At 44.5% G+C, this 21,945-nt stretch overlaps 1 protein-coding gene and 1 non-coding gene across 2 annotated transcripts in view; both read left to right on the top strand.

Moving 5' to 3' along the window:
• LAMB4 (laminin subunit beta 4) overlaps nt 1-21,945 on the top strand; it is a 99,524-nt gene that overhangs the window by 44,185 nt on the left and 33,394 nt on the right. The window contains exons 15-23 of the mRNA XM_077864055.1: nt 5,123-5,308; nt 6,759-6,874; nt 7,676-7,796; nt 11,975-12,152; nt 13,289-13,432; nt 14,964-15,195; nt 15,661-15,818; nt 17,520-17,744; nt 18,361-18,581. Of these exons, the coding sequence (XP_077720181.1) occupies nt 5,123-5,308; nt 6,759-6,874; nt 7,676-7,796; nt 11,975-12,152; nt 13,289-13,432; nt 14,964-15,195; nt 15,661-15,818; nt 17,520-17,744; nt 18,361-18,581 (1,581 nt within the window). The remainder of the gene's footprint in view (nt 1-5,122; nt 5,309-6,758; nt 6,875-7,675; nt 7,797-11,974; nt 12,153-13,288; nt 13,433-14,963; nt 15,196-15,660; nt 15,819-17,519; nt 17,745-18,360; nt 18,582-21,945) is intronic.
• Nucleotides 13,669-13,775, top strand: LOC144293547 (U6 spliceosomal RNA). The gene has a single exon (XR_013360756.1). It is a non-coding gene; the product is annotated as a U6 spliceosomal RNA (small nuclear RNA).

Raw genomic sequence — 21,945 nt, 5'->3', positions numbered from 1 at the left:
GATGGTGACAGCAGAGCATTAAGCCGAACTCTGGGCCCTTCTGAACACGAGACCCTCTGCAAGTACACAGAGTGCACGCGCATGAGGCTGACCCTGCCCATTTGCCTCTTACGTTAAGTTCATTCCATGCAAGCACAGGTTCTCCAGGATTCCAATCGGTCACAATTCCTGGGGAGTGTTACAAAAGGAGATCTGGGGACAAACTGCAGCCTCCAGCTGGTTTGGTCCCAAGGTTGAAACTGAAACTCACTATCTTCCTCCCTCCTTGCCACCCATTCTAGATTCCCCTCATCCTCACCTAGCACTTCTGCTGGAGAGGATGCCCTAGACCCTCATTCCTCCAGGGCCTGAGCCCCTGGTTTCCATGGTCTTCTCAAGCTACCTCTAAGGGAATGCCAAAGGTGTCTTAGTGGGCCACCTCCATGCCATGCGTATTCCTCATGTCCTGATTATACAGCATCAGCCCTTCCAGTTATGGTCATTTCTTCCCAGGCCTCCTGCTCTGTTGCCATGAGGAGCTCAGGTGCCCATGCAGCAGCCATGGCATTAAGGTTAGAGGAATTTTTCGTTCCTGCCCAAAAATCAAGGCATCTAGACCCACAGAGCCTAAAGTTGCAAGCACAAGAAGCCCAAATTCCCATGATCACCATCAGTGCCAGTGAGCTTGACTACCCCTACCTGATTTCCACACCCATGTTTTCTCCCTGTTGGGGACACAGCATCCCATAAAGGCCTTCACTCTAAGGAGTAAAAAAACCCCAGAACACTGTCCTATCTCACCAGGTGTCATTTCCAAGCTAGTGAGGCTGATGCATCTAAAAGGCCCCATTCCACCGCCATCTGAGGTTAGCATCCTCTGAATGGCTTGGTTTGTGTAGGAGCAGTGGATCTCAAAGTCACATGACCACTCTATACTTCTTTTGCTGTGAGGTGGGCCCAATGACCTGAGGAGGTGTTCTACTTTCCCTCACTGGTGAATCAGACACCCTGTGAGCCCTCCTTGACCAAGGCCATAGAGTGTCTGATTATCTCTAGGGGAGATCCCATAATGTCATCTTGTACCATGGGACCCACTTCACTATCCTTTAATATAGGAAATCAGTGTGATATGTTGTGGAATGGCTGGATGGTTCAAACCCTTTTGGGCTATCCTGTTACAGAGAGTGGGAGAATGAACAGCTTTCAGGCAAGGCTGAAAATACTCTGCTGCCCACTCGAGGTCAATACAAATTGCTTCTGTTCCTTCTTCTGTATGGGGATGGAAAAGAACACATCTTGCATTCAATAGCCACGTGTCATGTATGAAGGTGGTGTTCATCTGCTCTGGTAAAGATAAGCCATCAGGCACAATGGCTGCAAGTGGGACCAGAAACTGGTTAGGTTTGTACTAAGTTTGTAGTGAGGATATGATGGGAACTGCCACCAAGTCCTGAGAGTAGCACTTTGAGGATACTGCCGACTTGCAATATGGTTTTTCATTTACTACATTGGCTCGGTGGGGAGTAAGGGGAGGAGGCTGGACATCTCACAAGCTTTTACTTGGCATTTCCTAGTATAAGAGCTCTTATGTTACCTTACAGGTCAAAGACTCAATGTCCACTGCTAAGCAGGTCCATTCCAGTTACATATTCAGGAATTGGAGGAAATACTCAATGGGTGGTTCAGTAAATGCAGTGAACCTATTGTAAGAAGAACTTAGGCCAAGACCCCATACGTTACTTGACACTTCTATGCCCTTCTTCTAACAAGGGGACTGTGATGGCACTTTGGGTACCTGGTTTCCACTTGCCATGATGTTGAAGAGTCTTTCTTTGTGGGGATCTGGCCCCTTTTCCATCACTGGGTTCTGGATCCGAGAAGTGGCTCAGATCTAGGAACTTGACAAAGCATCATGCCTTTCCGTGTTGGCAGGTGACCTCAGCCTTTTGCTAATTCACTGGATCACTTTTGATTATATATACGAAGCAATACCTTTGTTGTCTGCTCACCTATCTCATTCCTAGGAATACCATGTTCTATTAATCATCTCCACAGAAGATTCCTATGGGTCAGGCCCCCTTGTCTCTTACTCCAATCTTGCTGTCCATTATAAGAATTAGACTCATCTTGCTTTTGAGAGTTAAGTGTTACCCGGTCTTTGATAGTCTGCGATCCTGTCCTCTGCAGGGATACTAAGGAGCTCAATTCTATAATGATGTAAGCTACCAGCCTACAGAGGATACCCCAAACTCAGCTTTTCAGTGATGCTAGAGCCCTTCTCCCCCTTCATTGCTTGCTGTCCTGATATATAGTGTGTCTTCTAGGCCTTTAAGGAATATAATCAGGGATCCCTGGGTGGCGCAGCGGTTTGGCGCCTGCCTTTGGCCCGGGGCACGATCCTGGAGACCCGGGATCGAATCCCACGTCGGGCTCCCGGTGCATGGAGCCTGCTTCTCCCTCTGCCTGTGTCTCTGCCTCTCTCTCTCTCTCTCTCTGTGACTATCATAAACAAATAAAAATTAAAAAAAAAAATTAAAAAAAAAAAAAAAGGAATATAATCAGTTGGTGTGTTTTCTGGTCTTGCATCTTAGATCCATTCTAGTGTGCTTACTACCCTGAGCCTTGTATCCCTTCCTCTACAGCCTGCTATGGCTGTTCTGGAGCCTCTACTTCCTTTCCTCAGGGCCACAGCTTTTGCCAAGCTTCCAAGAGCTACTCCAGCAATATATTGGATCCATCTCCCAAGGCTCCAGGGCTCTTGCCAGGCTATTGAATCCTATATGACTCGTGACCCCAAATCAACAAACTCTCTTCATCCAGTTTCATATTCTGGCTCCTTGGTCTAGCAAGCTCAGGACCCATAGGCAACCATTCCCTCCCAGTTGTTACTGGTGTATGTTGGCCAGAAGCCTCCCAGGGATCCAGCACTTTCCTAGTCAGATTATGCTGAAACTTGATCCTAATTATCAGGCAAGTGGTCAAGAGGGGGTAATGTAGACAGATCCTGAGGAAGGCACACATTTTCTTCCAAGGCACCTGCATCATTTGAGGTTTCTGCATTGTCCTCAAATGCGGGAGAGGTGGAGTGAAGAGGCTTTATTTTCCAATAAGAGTGAGTGGATTACCTCTGTAGTCTGAAAATGCTCAGGAGAACCTCACTCTTCTTCCCTGTGAAAGGCCTGACTCTGGCATTGGTGACTTACCTAGGCTAAGAGTTCAGGCTTCTCTGAGCTTCTGCAAGTCTTACAACTATGTCCCATGTCTGATCTTCAGCTCTTCCCGCCATCTAGCTAAAGGAGAGGAGTCCTTAAATACCTCCAGGGAGGCCCTCTGATTCTTACACTCGGCTTTGGATTGGTGATAAATTGCCCTAAACCTGTCATCTTGTCTCATCAAGCATCAGTGATTCAACAACTGTTACCTATATCCACAGTCCTTATAATTACTGCTCCCCCATATCTCCCAGTGCCAGATATATCACTCCAGTTGGCACCCACCCCCTTATCCTGTCCCAGTTCTCCACAGGTGACAGGTTTGGCAATTGCTCTGCTGCCACATTCCAGGGATCATCAATACCATGTTACACACTGAGGTCCTCACTGCTTGCTGAACCGAAAACCGTCCTCCCCCCTAATTGCATCTTGGAGTCTGCTTCTAGGTAAACAGTCTGGCACCAAAGGTCTCAGGTCAAGTGTCCTAGAAACAGAGCCCAAGACTGGGTTCAGGTGCATGTGATCTCTTCAGGAAGTCTTGTTCAGGAAAACTCTGTAATAGGATGATGGAAACAAGACAGGAGGAAAGAATAAGATGTAGTCTCAGGTAAAACAAACCTTGATCTATGAAGGAGTTTGGAAGCATAAACTGCAGACCAAGTTGTCCTGTCGCTGAGAAGGCAAAGTTAGCTTTCCCTACCCTTGTACTGAGAAGCCATTGGCTGCAGCTACCCCCGGGGGGGCAGGAGTGGAGGTGGGATTGGGGAGGAGGTATGGGGTGGGGCAATTCTCCAGAGAGAGAGGCAACTGTGAGCTCTTAGAAGCCACACACACAGCAAGTCGGGGGTGGGTGCACCAACTAGGTAGAGGGGATGGGGGGGGCACCTGCTGTGTCTACTGCCATCTGAGGGTATATAGGCACGTTTGCATGTATCTGTGGAAACCTAATCTGGTTGCTATAGTTTCTTATTGACATTTCGGTCCCTGATGCGAGACTCCAAACTCGTAGCAAGGACTCTATCCTATTCATCTTCGCGTCCCTGATGCAGGGACTGGCATTGAACTGTTACTGAATAAACAATTATCAAACGAAGAGCAATTTGGGCTAGATCACCAAGCAACTTGAACTCCATCCAGGCTAAGTAATCTGGGCGTGATTCTGTTGGCAGTTGGAAAGAGTGTGAAACACTTACTGGCAGTGGTGGACAATGTGCATGGACCAGGGAGAGGATGGAGAGAGAGGCCAAGGCGCTGTTGCGGTGATACAGGCAAGAAGCCACAAGAGGCAGAGTTGGGGGGAGGCTGCGAGCTCCGGGAGGCAGATGCAAAAGTCATTAAAGTATTATCTGCAGGATCCAGACGGCCCCCGGCTGAGAGCCAGCATAGAGACCATCAGGGATGCCAATCAATCAAGTGTGTAACAAATTTTATACTTCCACGTCTCCAAACAGATAGAAGAGCGTTTCTCACGTGTGTGGAAGAAATATCCCCACCAAAAAAATAAATCTGGGTGGGTTTTTCTCAGTGTCGTGCATAATTAGGCAAAGTCCGTGAAGTAAGCATGGGAATATTTTTCTTTCCCTCCATATTTTGGCCAGGATCCCACAGTCCTGTCCGAGAAAACCCAAGGTCACCAGTGTGGAATTTGTTCAATTCATTAGCACGTGGGGTACTTAAGTTTAAAGTGGTTTCCGGTGACATGGCTTTCAAATCAATCATTCTACACAGTCACATATGTCCCAAAGCTGCAGATTCAGCATATTATTTCTCAGCTGCATTCTGGACCCTATGCTGGTTGAAATAATTTATCTGTGACTCAGATGGATCCTATACACATCAGGAAATGCATACTTTTTTTTTCTCTCTCTCTCTCTGAGCTCTTCCAGGACTCGACTGTAGGCAAAGCTGTGTGCATTCCTCTCTAATTATAGGGCTCAGTGACTTCTGGCCAGGCGCCTGTCGTTCACGTTGTTTTCCGAGAACCAGTGCCTGGGACCCCTGCTGCGTGGACTGGACCTGGATTTGCCAGGGTTCTCTCTGGGGCTGGCTTGAGATTTGCTGTCGCCAACATCTCCTTTCCCATGGACTTCACCGTTGCCCTTCGCTATGAAACTCAGGTATCCAACGACTTCTTCAGGGGTAAAAAGCCACCTGGAGAACATTCTTGAACTATGAGCTTCCTCTCCAGTCTTGCTAGATAGGGTCATCAGAAAGTGATTTGCAAAAAAAAAAAAAAAAAGCACATCTGGAGAGCATTATAAATCAAAGAGTTTCCTAACAATATTAAAACAACACAGTAAGCCAGAGGCAGACATGCTTTATTCCATGGAGAGAAGCTCAAGTTGAAGTTCTATATCTAAAGCACAAGGTCTGAGGAAGTGGTGATGGAATGTTTGTAGAAGAATGATAAAAAAAAAAAAAAAACTAACTGAACACAAATTCTGCCCTCCTGGGACTTTTTTCTAAAAATTTAATAAGCGGACCTGTGCACAGAGATGCAGATTCATGCAGAAGAGGTGTTGATTTTGCACTTGGAATTTACCCTGGAACGAAAAAAAACTATAAGCAGGCTGCTCCTCTTGCCTCCTCCCCCTGCCTTTGGAGAAATATCTAAGGCAGAGTAGAAACCAAATCAGAAAAACACTTGATCTAGAGCAGTGGTTCCTAATGTTTTCTTTGCATAAGTTTTTCTCTGATAATCTGAAACCCCACAGACCATTTCCCCGGAAGAATATTTTATCAGGCTGGGGGAGGTCTCAGAGCCCCCAGACTTCCTCCAGCGACCACATTCTGGAAGCACGCATGGTGCATTGTACGACTAGAGCGTCTGACTCACTTTGAAACTCTTATATGACATAATTCTCTACTACTCACTTATAAATGAAAGCCAAGGGACTTTAATGAACTTGGACCTGATGAGTATATGGGTCATTAAAAATATAATATAAATATATATATATAATATATATATCTTTTATTTTTTCCAGAGAGAGGACACATCTGTGACATCTTTAAAAAAAAAAAAAAAGCATTTCCAAATTGCATAGCTTTCAGAGTAGAGCTAATTAGCATATGCTATAAATATATCTATGCGTATCTAGACACCTACAAATAGATTTAGTAATATGATAATCAAATACTATATAACAAAATCTACATCATGATATATTTATATAATAATATTTATGCAAAATAACATGGGGGGGAAGTAAATATCCTTTCGTGAAGGATTCTAAATTTTCATTTTTGTTCTATGATCCAGGGATAGGATGAGTTAATTGACTCTTTGGGAGACAGAGGTTAAAGACAAGGCCTGTCAGGAGCACCAGGGCTTTTCCAGCGCATTAACTATTGCTACAGCCAGAGACAATGTTCCATCTGCCTGGGTCTCAATTCAGACCCCAGTGACTTAGAGCTGAGAGTGAGCCTCTCAGACTTCTCTCAGCTCCAAAATCCTCTTTTCCCAGAGGCCTGTGGGTTGCAAATTTGAGTCCAAGTGTGTCCATGAGTCATGCGTTGTGTGTCCACTCTCACCAAGGATATGCTTTTTATGTCATGCCTGTCTAGCCCGCAGCCGACTGGGCCGTCCAGGTCCTGGTTAACCCCCTTGGAGGGAGCAAGCACTGTACGCACGAGACTCCATGGCCACGGCCACCACCTTTCCCTCTACCGGCGGCTTCCAGGTATGCTTGGGACCTGTTCTCAAACATAGAAGACTTCTTTGAATTTTCTTCATCTACCTATGTAGATGTGTCAAAGAACCAAGCAGGAAGAGAGGTGTATTAAAGGACATTGTGACACTTATTGTTTGCTGTGTGCTACACTAAGCTGCACATTTAAGATCATATTTTAGCTTGCTAACAACTCACCGAGGTAGACTTCCTCTTCAACAGGCAAGGAGGGGTTGAGAATGAGAATGCTTAGAGACCTGCCCCCCAGTCTCATAGCTAATGTACTGCAGAACCAGGATTCTAGCCTCGATCTCCTGATTCTCAGTCTCGAAAGTTCCTTTCCCATTCCCCAGATGGCCTTGAGAGGTGACACAGTGAAATGCTACAAGAGTAAGAGTAAGCTGGCATGATCGCAACATCTGGGAGTCTATAAGGTAAAACTACTAATTTTGAGGCCACTAATTTTGCATCAGAGACTTGTGGCAAAATAAATCAGAGCCCCTGTTGAGATGAGTATGACAGACAGGATGAAGGACATGCGTTCCATCCTTTTCCCAGAGCAGTCGTGACAGCTCATGACTATTAGTTCCTAAGGCTTTGCTATTTGGCACAGACCTGTGCAAGAGCCACAGAGAGGATCCGACAGTGAATTTGCTGTCCGACCAACCCACCCGAGCTGGTATAGACCTGGCCTCTGCCCCACAGTTGAACCCACTTCAGCGCAGGTAAAGAGCACCAGCAAATGCTCTGGCTGCTTAGGTTACATAATCGTACTTTTGTCACTGAATTTTTGCTTTATTTCTCTTAATACAGAATCGTGCTGCTTCCCACACCCATCTGTTTAGAACCAGATGTACAATATTCCATAGACGCCTATTTTTCCCAGCCTTTGGAAGGAGGGTCCCACGCTCATTCACACATCTTGGTGGATTCAGTAAGTATCACGCAGCACCGGGGGTGCTTCCGTCTAAACTGAGCCCCATTATCGTTCTACTTTTAGACTCCATGGTGAAATGTTTCTTTAGAAGTATAAATGAGTTTTTTCATGATAAAAAAAAAATCACTTATTCTCTATCAACGTCACCTAATACCGATCACAGACCTTACGGAACAGCCTGTGCCAACAACGGTTGGAAGTGATTTACATACTATTTAGTCTTCACGACAAGCCTATGAGGTAGGCCCTGTCGTTGTGCCCATTTTATAGATGACAGAACTGAGACCCGGGCTCACAGAGCCAATGAGCAAGGAGTCAGCGGTCAGAGACAGACTCCCTGATGGCCGAGCCCCCGCTCGGAGCCACCACAGCGTCCTGGCACCCAGAAAGTTCAGGAAGAAATGCTATCACTGAAAGTGTCATCGTCTTGTAAGTTCCACTTTTTATATACTGTGTCTTTATATCACTGTGATCCGAACGCTCATACAAGTACGTAGACAGGTATTTTTCAGTTCCTTTATATCATAAGTGTTTTCTTATGGTGCTTACGTAATCTTCCTATCATTTTTAAGAATGATGGGTAATATTTCCTCAAATGACTTCTCCCGACGTCTTTCCACCATAGATTTGGGCCATAGAGTTGGCTTCCAGTTGATTTTATAATAATAATAATATAAATATAACATAAATATAAATTATTATATAACAATAATAGTTATGAAACTCAAATTTAGGAGAGCTAAGACACTCCCCATCTTACATCCATACCCTGAATATTTATAATTTTGTAAATTTCAAATATTATGACTTGATGCTCTATTTCACGCATCCATGCAAATTATCCATGCATCGCGCATTCACCGAGCAGACATGGGCTGATAGTGTGCTGGTTCCTGGGGTATAAGGCCCCTGCCCTCCAAGAATTCTCAGCCTGATACAGAAGACAGGCGTGTACTAAAATCACTGCAGTGATATTTGATAGACACATAATATAAACGGGTAACTTGAAATTCACTGAAAAATATTTCCATTGGTTGGTTCTCAAGCGATCGTTCTGTTACACGTAGCTACCAAAACAGTAAAGCCTGGATGAAAATTGGGAGAAGAGCCTGTTCTTGGCAAACTGTCAGAGCTTCCAAGGAGAGGCTAGATCCCTCTCTCAGGTCAGATTTCCCAGAAGCCCAAGCTGAGACAGGGACTCGGGTACCCCTGCTTTGTTGAGGGTGTGCTGGTGGGGGAAGAGGCGCGAGGGACAGGGGTGGGAACCGAGCAAGGATGTGATCCCCACTTCAGTGTAGCCAACTCCACTGGGAGCTTGGGAGCATTACTGCCACAGAGCTGGTTCCTCCCGGAGGCAGTGGTGGGCCTGCGTGCGCCCGGTCCTCCACCCCGCCCACCCTCAGTGAGCATGTCGACTTCTAGACCAGTCGGCTGAGTCCAAGTTTCTGGAGAAAGAGGCAGCTGTGTGCCTTCAGCAGCCAATGGCACAGCAGCTGGCGAACGGGAAGATCTGGGCAGGGCACCTACAAAGTCCCTGCGAGACTCCGACCCCAGATGTCCAGGGGGAGAAAGTCAATGCACGTTTCTGATTACAGACTGATGCACTTATTTCCATCCCACCAATTTTGCTGCTCTGGCAAGATGCTTGACTGCCTGGGCCCTGGGCCTTCCAAGTTCATTCTTCTCTGCAGCCTGATGAACATTTATATCTAAGACTAGGATGTATTACCAAGAAGCCCAAGCGAAAGCTTTGTTCAACCCTGGATGCTCCTTCTGCAGAAATAGCTTTTATTTGGCAAATATGGAGAAACAGTTACAAATTTTCCTTCAGTCACCCTGATCCCATGATCTATGCTTCCCTGAAAATGTGTTTGGAGTTGAAAGTATATTAGCCATGCTAGAATGTAAAGCTGCCATTCTTTTAAACCATGGGATGGACTATACTTGATAAACAAAGTCTTTAGAAGTTTCTAGAAGAAGGGAGTCATGACATTACAAAATCCTATAGCTTGACAGGGACTCTTATCATCTGGCCTATCTGCTGGGTGCCAGGACGGGCTTCCCCTAAACTGCCTCAGACCAGTGACTATAGATAATGAATCCCTGGTTGGCAGCCCTCATCTGCAACCCTAGCCAATCCGGCTTCTTTCTGCCTCTCCCTTCACTCTCAGTTCGTGTTTGGAGAGCGCAGTCCTTTTAGTGTCAACTTGAAGAGACGACTCTAGACGGGTATATATACTTCTTTATTGAGCAAATATTTATGAAGTCGTTACTGTAAATTAGACATTGCAGTAGGCCGCGGGTGTAAACAAGACAAGCGCCTTGCCCGATGTGCCGGGGCTTACTGTCTATAGGGAGGAATGCAGACATTACACAGGAGATGGCAACGTGGCCCGAGAGTTACTGGAAGCTATGACAGCTCACTGAACGGAAAAGCTCGGTGTGGCTCGAGCGGTGATTCCCAGCATCGCCTGACCCGACCTCCTCTCTTTATTGCAAATATCTTGTAACACCCTTCACCGGCTCAAACTGCAGTTCATTGGCATTATAGCCCACCTGCACACGTAACCCCAGACAACGTCTGGGTAATGTGCACATACGAAGAGACAACAAAAGAAAGTAGCCCATAGAGAAACACTATGTGGGATCCCTGGGTGGCGCAGCGGTTTGGCGCCTGCCTTTGGCCCAGGGCGCGATCCTGGAGACTCGGGATCGAATCCCACGTCGGGCTCCCTGCATGGAGCCTGCTTCTCCCTCTGTCTATGTCTCTGCCTCTCTCTCTCTCTGTGATGACTATCATAAATAAATAAATAAAAATTAAAAAAAAAAAAGAGAAACACTATGTACTTCAGTATATGTCTACACTCTGGCATAAATACACAGAAGGCAGGGACACGCTCATATGTGTAGGATCACTCAGTGTGAGACAGCCATGAAAGCAGGTGTGCTGCAAACATGTGTAACATGCTTTTAAAACATAGGGTAAGTCCTTCAACACATAATTATAAACAAAGATTTGTCTCTCATGCAGGGGGATTTTCCTTTTGGTCAAAATGTCTGGGATTTCTGATCCCCCCACACACACTAAAAGCCAGCAACACACCTCATCTGATGGCCATGACAACCAAAACCACCCCTCGGAATCTGCAAAATGCCCCTTAGGGGATGGCACCTGCCATATTGAGAACCACTGAGCCAGAAGATCAAACCGCTGAGCCACCCAGGAGTCCCTCAAAAAGATTTTAAATGGTTGTCGGTTATAACTTCGGTAAAATCTTCTCAAGAAATATAACTGTATGACTTTTCTTCACATAGGTATCAGATGTGATACAGATGATCCTTCTTTGAGAATAAGCTTAGAACAATGTGTTTGTCCCTCTAATAGCTGGATGGCCTAACCCAGCAATTCACAAAATGCATCTGTGAAATATTGAGTTTATGGGATGTTAGTAAGTGTTACTTGAATATGGGACCAAGTGGTTAAACGAGCATGGAAGCGCTGAGTTTAAAAGTATTTTTGTTGCAGGACTTCTCAGAGCTTTAGTAAGTTCATCTACACTGTGACTCTCTAAGAGGCAGAGAGTTTGTTGTAGGACTCCACTGTTCATATGTAATTGCAAAGGACAAAACTTTTAAAAGGATGGTTTTTTGGAATTAGAGTTCCACAGTTAATATTATGGAATGCACTAAGCTGTACTTTCTAAATTTGTCACAAGTAGCCTAGTTAAAAGTCTTTGAAATCTAAGACAAATTCACAAGCAAGCTAAAAATATAATAAGAATGATTTTTAAAAGTCTTATTTTTTTTTTGTCCCAAGTCAATAAATGTAAATATTTAAAGATTTCTTAAATAGGGCAGCCTGGGTGGTTCAGCGGTTCAGTGCCTGCCTTCGGCCCAGGACGTGATCCTGGAGACCCGGAATCGAGTCCCACGTCGGGCTCCCTGCATGGAGCCTGCTTTTCCCTCTGCCTGTGTCTCTTTCTCTCTCTCTTTCTGTGTGTCTCTCATGAATAAATAAATAAAATCTTCTAAAAATATATTAATTTTTTAAAAAGATTTCTTAAATAAAATGAAAATCTTAAAATCTTCTCATAGATCTACTTGTTTATATAACTAGAATCTTGAACAGGAGACAGTTATGAACCTAAGTCTTCTTTTTTGTATTATTTTAAAAGCTTGGTCTGATTCCCCAAATCAGTTCATTGGAGAATTTCTGCAGCAAGCAGGATTTAGAGGAGTATCAGCTGCACAACTGTGTTGAGATCGCCTCAAAGATGGGACCTCAGGTGTCCCCCGGTGTGTGTGAAAGGCTTATAGTCAGCATGTCTGCCAAGCTGCACAACGGGGCTGTAGGTGAGTACTGGCCTCATGGGCTCCACCGACACACAGCTTTTTGGAATGTGAGTGAGTCGATCTCATTTATTGTAGCAGCTACTCCAAACAACCAATGTCAATACCAATTGCCCAGTGATTAGGCACTCAGTCCATCTGAGGTGTTGGAATCCCAATGCACAGTAGAGTAGGTGCATAAAGAAGGAGCCTTCTAGTACATTGGGCCACTAGAGCCCTAGAACAATGGTCCTAAAATACTAATTTGGAATCCTGGACATTGAGGGCCAGACTGAACTCCAAACAACTTCTTTCATCCTCAAACCTTCATTCAGTAAGTAAGCCTCTTGGAGTCCAAACACATTAGGTGATTTGTCCATTTCACTAAGCCACAGCCTGGTGTTTCTCACCCTTAGCACTTCTGAAATTTGGAGCTGGTTAATGCTTTGTTGTGGAGGGGTCGGCATGGGGGGCTGCCCTGTGCATTATAGGAAGTGTAGCAGCCTCCCTTCCCCTCTGCCCACCTGATACCGGTAGCACCTTCCCGCCAGTTGTGACATTAAAAAATGTCTTCAAATTTTGTTATATGTTCCCAGTGACGGCAGGTAGAGGGGTAGTTGGCAAAATCTCCCTCCAGCTGTAGAGTGACAGCTACAGTGAGAGCCCAGGCTTCCTGGGTTCTGGGCAAGCGCGTTTCCCGTTATACTGCAGGACGCTGGCTTCAGAATGCCCACAACCTCATGAAAGTGATGGAAGAAGGGAAATCAAACAGATAGTCCAGCACCAACATAGATCGTCAGGAATTGAAGGAGTAACGTCAATAATAATGATTATATTGGAACAGCTGATTATTCAAACAGTTTAAGCCTTTCACTAACTTGTTAAGTAACATTAACATTAATTGTTAAGGTATGCTTAGTCAGTAATGTTTATTGAGCACCTACTACATGCCACACAGTTCTAGGTACTTCAGAGGCCTTATTGTCTTTAATCCTTATAATTCCCTGGGGTAGATCCTATATTTTTCCCATTTAATGGATGAAGGAGTCAAGGATGACAGAAATAGCAAGTGAAAGAGAAGTGAACTAAAGCTCCCAACAGGACCAGGGACTTCTCTGTCACTTCCTTCGTCTCTAACTGCCCTCTTTGGCTCCCCACAGCCTGCAAGTGTCACCCCCAGGGCTCGGTGGGGCTCAGCTGCAGCCGACTTGGGGGCCAGTGCCAATGTAAGCCTCACGTGGCCGGGCGCTGCTGTGACAGGTGCTCAACTGGAAGCTACGGTCTGGGACATCATGGCTGTCACCGTACGTAGCAAAAGATAGATGGGGGAAGACACGCATGGTCTTGGAGTTTTGGAGTTTTGAAGATAGGGAAATCATTGTGGGAGTTTGAAAGAGGAGGGGCCAGGGAATTGGACTACATTACTCGGGCTGTCTGTCTTTATAGATAAAATGTGAAAAAAAAATTCCCATCGTATTTCATTCATCCGTTCAGTGGGCACCAACTGTATACAGAGCTCCATTAGGAATCATGAGTGATGGTGCCGATTTTGGCAGCATATATACTAAAATTGGAATGGTACACAGAAGATCAGCGTGGCCCCTGCACAAGGATGACATGCAAATTTGTGAAGGAAGCATGAGTGATGGTAAAGACATGGCCCAGGCTTCTGGGGGTTTGTGGTCTGTATCAAAGAGATGGCAAGTCCAGGGAGGATGTGGGAGGGATACCGGGAAAGGTGTCAGCTGTGCCAACCCAGCTTTGTGACCTGGCAGTAAAGCCCAGTGGCTGTCCAGGCTAAAAGAACAGCGAGATTGAGAATATGAGAAAGGGGACCACGCTGTCATCTCTCTGATGCTGGGGTCGCAAAGAGCCATGGAACTGATCTTCTAAGCTGCCTGTTGATAAGGGCTTAGATGGGTCTTTGTCTACATGTGGAAATCCAGGCTCGTGTCATGTTCAGGGTATGCAGTTCTGTGTTCACGCTGTGTACCAGTAGTGCAAACAGCCTTCTCCACCGAAACCTGTCTTGGGTGGTCTCTCCAGGTAGGTTAATTCTTTCAGGTGAAGGAATGTATGTTTTAAGTCAGAGTTCAGAGAGATGACACACCTTGCTGGTCACTCTCTACCCAGCACACATCTCTTTTTATCACTTTTGCTTCCCTCTCTTTAAAGAAGAGAAGAGGAGAAAGAAAGAAAGAAGAAAGAAAGAAAGAAAGAAAGAAAGAAAGAAAGAAAGAAAGAAAGAAAGAAAGAGAAAGAGAGAGAGAAAGAAAGAAGAAAGAGAGAGAGAAAGAAAGAAGAAAGAGAGAGAGAGAGGAAGGAAGGAAGGAAGGAAGGAAGGAAGGAAGGAAGGAAGGAAGGAAGGAAGGAAAATGAGGTGCTAGAGATTCACAAAGGGGCAAACATGTCATTGGCCTCCGGCCTTTGCATAGGGAAGACTGGCTCAAAGGGTTGAACAGTTCCCTAGAAAAGGAAGGAGTGAGCCTCTGTGATCTCACCTAGGAAAAAGAAAAGTCCACCCATCTTGAGAAGGGGCTTTATATTTTTTAATAAAGATTATAATTTTATAAGGCACTAAAAACATGACAATTGCTCAGGTCCTCTGTATAAACAACGCTTTTAAGACCCGATTGCTCACCGCACCCTGTTTATTGGGTGAATCAGTTGAACAAATGTTGACCTGGTGCTCGGTGCCGGCCAGATTCTCGGACTCCCCTGACTTACCTGATGGGGATGCCACAGGGAGCTCAGGACTCCAAAATCATGACTGTAACTCCTTTCCCCAGCACACCACCTGTCCCTCCACTCAACATGGTCTCTTTCTTTATCTAGCATGTCACTGCCACCCTCAAGGCTCAAAGACCACTGTATGTGACCAAACAACGGGACAGTGCTCCTGCCAGGGGGAGGTGGCCGGCCGCCGTTGTGACCGGTGCCTGCAAGGCTACTTCGGATTTCCCAGCTGCCGCCCTTGCCTTTGTAATGGGTTCGCCGAACTTTGTGACCCAGAGACAGGGTCATGCTTCAATTGTGGGGGTTTTACAACTGGAAGAAACTGTGAAAGGTATGGAATCCCTATGCACTTGAATTTTATTTCTTTTGTTCCGATGTCCCAACACTCCCTGAAGGACCACTGAGTAGAGACTCAGCTGTATTTAAGTGTAGAAGCCTTGCTATGGGCGATGGGGGTGCGGGGGGAGGTAGATAGATCCTCGCTCCTGGTGTCCTTCGAGATCTTGTGAAGAGCCAGACCATGTCTGATTAAATAAAAAAACAGGCATTTATTTGCCTGGCACGTTGCTTTTTACGTCCCTGAAATAGGACATGTAAATGAACTGCCACTACATTGAGTTTAATGACTCTACCTTGGGACGTTCAAGGTAAGGCAAAGAAGCACTTCACAGAGCAAGCGAGCACCTTCTAAAATACTGAGTTTTGAGAGTTGTGCTGTCCTCAAGCACAGCAAATCCACACCAGCTACTGTGAGCTTTTCCCGGGGACGTTTGGTACAAAGAAATTGTCTTGACAGATGCATCGATGGTTACTATGGGAATCCTGCTGCGGGAAAGTCCTGTCGCCCTTGCCCATGTCCAGATGTTCCCTCGAGTAGCCAATATTTTGCCCACTCCTGTTATCAGCATCCTTGGAGCTCAGATGTGATCTGCAATTGTCTTCAAGGTTATACAGGTACACAGTCTAGTTCATGATGCCTTTTTTCTTCTATCCCATACTGCTCTCCAAAAAATGATCCCATGTTCATAATTTATCTGCTTTGAACAACTGAGTGGTACTGAATCTAAGCAGCAAGAAGGCACAACCTGGTGCATTGCCGCTTTACTGAACAAGGGATTTGAATGATTCAGAAACCAAGGACAACGAAAAGCTTATTCCTCTGAACTATACTTGTTAGATAATGTTCTGGAAAACTGACTGACCAAATGAGTTCAAACCAAATTGACTTATTTAAAATAAAATCATCATCATTTTAAGTAAGACATTTAGGTGATTAAGCGATATATATGTCTTGTAACATAGAACATAAGCAATTAAAAAGTAAAAGCTTTTAATCACATGCTTCCTTTATATAATTTCAACCAATAGATTGGATAGTTCAATATCAAATCAACCAATTGATTTGATGTTTCACCAGTATAACTTATTTTTTCAGGTGTCTTGAAACACTGATTTGGGCATCCTACAGACACCGCATAAGTCAATTCAATATTTATGTTTGTTGCTCTACCAAAAATTTTATTTTGAAGAGTTTAAGCATGAGTATGAATATATATTGCAACAAGGAAAAAACATAAAATCTACTTGATTTAATCATATTTTGAAAATATGCTGCTGCTATTTTCTTCAGTGATAATTACCATCATGATAATAAAGCACATGGCTAATTTTTTATTTGCTGACTATGTCTCTACATCATTCTGACCTCTTCCCATGTCTTTTGCGTCCATGTCCCCTCTGGCTTAGTTGGTCAGTGTTTAAGAACTGAGACCATGGGGGGAATCCCTGGGTGACTCAGGGGTTTAGTGCCTGCCTTCTGCCAGGGTGGGATCCTGGAGACCCGGGATCGGGTCCTGCATTGGGCTCCCCGCATGGAGCCTGCTTCTCCCTCTGCCTGTGTCACTGCCTCTCTCTCTCTGTCTTTCATGAATAAATAAATAAAATCTAAAAAAACAAAAAGAAAAAAAAAAAAAACAAGAACTGAGACCATGATTGGCTGACAAGAACATTCCTAAAAAGATGAACCAAGATGTGGGGAATAGACTTACAGTTTGGGCACCCATTTGACCACAGGTCCCCGTGGTTGGCAGGGTAGCAAGTGGAGGAGCGAAGGATTGGTTTCTCCATACAGTGCTTGATAAGAACTCCCTCCAAGGTTCGTTCATCAAGAAAACCACTGTCACCATCTTCACTGCTAGACCTACATCTCAGGGTGCTGCTAGATCACCTCCAGGACCAGGTGAGGGTGGAGGGACCCCAGAGAGAGCAGGAACTGAGATTAGCGTTAGATCCTGGGGCACACTTGGGTGACCCGGTTGGATAAAGATCTGGGAATCCTGTGCCTACCACTCTGTAGTTCTTTCGAGAAGAACTAGAATGCATTCCTCACCACGGACTTCCTAGCTCTGAATCATCGCTGTGTTCTCTGGGTGGAGAATACATCAAAGTGAAGGTTTTAATTCAGAACATTTTTCCTTCTTCATCCCCAACGTGTGACATTATCCCTAGATGAGCCTAATTATTCTCGGTAGCAGTCTCCATCCCTGCCCCCCAACACACGTGTACACACACATATACACACATACACACGTTCACACACACACACACACACACACACTTCTCATCTCATTCCCTTTGCCTCTCCCCTTCTTTCAGGTAAGCAGTGTGGAGAATGCTCTGCGGGTTTCTATGGAAATCCCAGAGTTTCCGGAGCCCCTTGCCAGCCGTGTGTGTGCAACAACAACACTGATATGACGGATCCGGAGTCCTGCAGCCCGCTAACCGGGGAGTGCCTTAAGTGTTTGCACAACACTCAGGGGCCCAACTGCCAGTTCTGCAAACCAGGTCACTTTGGATCTGCCCTCAATCAGACCTGCAGGAGTAAGTCTGTCAAGCTCTGGGGGAAAACGTGGCAGCAGAGTGTGGCCCTCGGGGCATGGTGCCACCAGGACAGGGCTGGGACAGAAACAAGCCGATGCCCAAATTATGCCTCTGACCCACTGAGTAGAATCTCCAGGGCTCTGCATTGGAACCAGTTCACCCGGTGTCTTTAACGTATACATTGGGGGAGTGCTGATGTAGCAGAGGGCAAGGGTTGGAGTCTATGGTTTAAAATAATAAAAAAAAAAAAAAGAGGAGGAGTAAGCTGCTCATTTTTAGGGGATATTTAACTATTTCAGTTGATTCAAGTCAACGTAGTAAACCATTTGTTTTCAGATCATAACTAGCATGTGGAAAAAGCCAGGTTTTTGGTCACCCCAATTGTGAGCCCTTGGAATGTAGCCAGCAGAACCGCAGGATATTGCTAGGTGGGGAGGTCAAAAAGAGTTGAATGCGTTCAGCCCACTTAGATTCCGTGATAAGTCTGCAATATCGTAAGGTGTTTCTGCCTTGAGCCCTTTGGAGAAACATCCAGATCCGAATGGCTGTTCGTGTAGTTTGCTGAATGCCAGCGTTGTCCCTGAATTTACCTCTAGCAGTGGCTCTATGATCCCAGGGTGCTCCTGCCATCCTCCTGGTGTGAATCCGGCTGAGTGTCCCCCTGGCCTGGAAACTTGCCTCTGTGACCCTGACACTGGCATGTGCTCTTGTCTGCCCAACGTCACGGGCCGGACCTGTGACCGCTGTGCAGACGGATACTGGAATCTGGTCCCTGGCAGAGGGTGTCAGCCATGTGATTGTGACCCCCGGACCTCTCACGGTGGCCACTGTGACCAGGTAAGATATTTGGATTTACCAGGGCACTAGAGTGGGAAGGAAGGGGGAGACATGGTTGCCAAATTTGTAAATAATGTTTTCTTTATGTACTGTTGCCAATTAGTGTTTGGGGACAGGATTAGCCTTATATGGGGATGGAGTCTGCATTTACCAAGCAACGAAAAGCACTAAAAAAGACCACGAGGGTCTCAAGGTCTAGTCTGGCCTTCTTTGGTTTTCTCCAAGCTTCTCTGCAATTGGGGAAGACAGGATTTGTATGTGTGAAACAGATAACTTCCCTTTCCTGTTTCGGATGTATGATCACAGGGAAGCTCCAAGAAATTGATCATTAATCAGAATTGATGCTCAATCAGAATGAAAATCAATGGATACTTTCAGAACCCACAGTTCCATTTTCAAAAATTGACCTGTCATTCCTGATAGCTCACCAATTGCTTTGTGTGCAGGTAAAATAAGAGGTCCTCTTTACTTATCAGAGCAGCATCAATTGTCTCTACCAACTACTCAAAATAACGAGAAGCATGATTCACCTCCAATTCAGCTCCACTGAGTAAGAATAAGAATGCAGGGTAGAGCAGTAGGAGCAAGTATGCAGCGTACAATATACAATTAATGCTACTTAAATGCACATGTGATTTTTAGTCAATAAAATCAACATTGAATTTTAAAAACAAATATAATGATATCTATATGGAAAAAAACTATTCATGTCACGATCAGGGTATTGGACCTACTAAATATATTCTTTTTTAAAAAAAAACATATTCTTTGAAACACTTTTGACATTAATAGAGATTGGAAGGAAGGGTAAAACAATGCTGAGAGATTTTAGAATCAGTCCACCCTACAGGGACCAGGGTTTAATTGGAACCAAAATGCTAATTTAAGAAGCTGGACTTTTCCCAACTACTACTAATAATGATAAGCATGGCTCACCTCCAATTTTGGCTCCACCGTTCAACTTATTTAAAGGTCAAATCTTATGCAAGTCAACTTGTGAAGGTAGTTCTCATATACTGAATGTGTTTTCCTTTCTCTTTTTTTCTTTTTCTCCAACCCTCCTGCTCCAACCCACATTCATATACACACATACACACATACACACACACTCAGTGTGCCCTTTTTCCTTTAATAAATTGTTTTAAAGAAAATTTTATTTTTCTTAAAAATTGTATTTATTAGAGAGAGAAAGAGCACAAGCAGGAGAGGAGCAGAGGGGGAGGGAAAAGCAGACTCTCTACAGAGCAGGGAGCTTGACATGGGGCTCGACACCAGGACTCCGGGATCATGACCTGAGCCAAACGCAACTGCTTAACCAAATGAGCCCCCCAGGTGCCCCCTTATTACATTTTTTATTTTAGAATAGATTTAAAGAAAAGTTGTGAAGATAGTACAGAGAAAATGTACACCATACCCAGGTTCCTCAGCTTCTAACATCTTCCATTAATATGGTAGATTTGTCACAATTAATGAACCAATATCGATATATTATCATTAACCAATGTCCATAATTTATTCAGATTTCCTTAGTTGTTTACCTATTGTCCCCTTGCCATTCCATGACCCCATCCAGGTCACCACATTACATTTAGTCATCTTGTCTCCTCAGATTCTTTTTCGTTGTAACATTTCTCAGACTTTCCTTATTTTTGATGACCTACACAATTTTGAGGAGGATTTTGTGAAATAACCCTCTGTTCAAATTTATGTGAGGTTTTCTCATGGTTGGACTTGGATTATGAGTTTGAGGAAGAAGACCACAGAGGGAAAGTGCTGTTCCCATATCAGCACTTTCCTATGTTCCATATGTTCCCTATGTGCTATTTACACGTCTTATCACTGTTGACACGAATCTCAACCACCTAGTGGTTGTCATGGTTCTGTACTGTGAAGTTACTCTTTTTCTTCCTTTCCATACTGTGCTCTTTGGAAGAAAGTCATTATGCACAGTCTATACTTGTGGAGTTTCACACGCCTTCCTTGAGGGCAGAGTATCTCCATAAATTATTTAGCATTCTTCTGTACTGGAGATTTATCTGTTGTTCCCCCACATCTTCATTTATTAATCACTTTTTAATATCCATACAGAGTCATGGATATTTATATTATACTTCAACTTACAATCTAATACTACTTTATTTTGTTGTTCAAGTTATTTTAGCTTTGGTCATTGGGAGCTATTTCAGGGGATTTCTGTGTCCCTTTGACATATCTCTATTATTTTTTTTAAGCACTTTTTGCATGAGAAGATACTCTAAGCTCATCTGGTGTATTTCCTGCCCCCATCCTAGGAAAAACCCCTTCCTCCTTTCCTTTCCTTTCCTTTCCTTTCCTTTCCTTTCCTTTCCTTTCCTTTCCTTTCCTTTCCTTTCCTTTCCTTTCCTTTCCTTTCCTTTCCTTCCTTCCTTTCTCTTTCTTTTCTTTCTTTCTTTCTTTCTTTCTTTCTTTCTTTCTTTCTTTCTTTCTTTCTTTCTTTCTTCCAAGAGAGAGAAAAAGAGAGCAGGGAGGAGGGTCAGAGGGAAAGGGAGAGAGAATATTAAGCAGGCTCCACACGTAGAGCCTGACACAGGGCTCAATCTCATGACCCTAAGATCATGACCTAAACCTAAATCAAATGTTGGATGCTTAACCAACTGAGCCATCCAGGTGCCCCAAACCAGCCTTTTTTTTTTAAGGAGCTCTGGTTTCTTTTACTGGAGAATGATATTTGGGCACTAGATGACCACACCTCTATTCCTCACACTTGCAACCACCAACCATGAAACAAAATAGTAGATCTCCATATGACTGCTTGGCTTCCTAACTCAAGAGGAATGCCTGATATTACTGTCTGGCATGCTTCTTAAACCTTTTAGCAGCTCCTCCTCCTCCTCCTCCTTCGTCTTCTTCTTCATCTTCATCTTCATCTTCATCTTCATCTTCTTCTTCGTCTTCTTCTAAGTAAGCTCCATACCCAGTGTGGAGCCAACCATGAGGCTTGAATTCACAACCCTGAGATTAAGACCTGAGCTAAGATCAAGAGTTAGATGCTTAACTGAGTCACCTAGATGCCTTGAAGACCTTGTAGGAAACATATTTGTAGCAGGACTCAACAAAGACCACAGTCCACTAATGGAGACTAAGGGAAGCCTATGAAGCTAAAAGTCAGATGGCATTGGTTTAACCAAAGAGCCCTCTTGTGACAAGGGTTGTCTGGTTCATTGGGGATTACTTGGGGAAGGTTGCTCTTTAAAATCAGGGAACACTTTCATTGGGTATTGAAGAGACAGGTGGATATTTAGATTCCAGGCTGTTTAAATAACCACTGGTAAATATCTCTATGTCGGCCAGTAGGACATCCCTAGTGCATTATTACAGAGAGATC

This window comes from Canis aureus, chromosome 21 (assembly GCF_053574225.1).
Source record: "Canis aureus isolate CA01 chromosome 21, VMU_Caureus_v.1.0, whole genome shotgun sequence".
NCBI classification, from domain to species: domain Eukaryota; kingdom Metazoa; phylum Chordata; class Mammalia; order Carnivora; family Canidae; genus Canis; species Canis aureus.
Note: the sequence above shows the minus strand (reverse complement) of the source record. Positions and strands in the feature narration are given on the sequence as shown.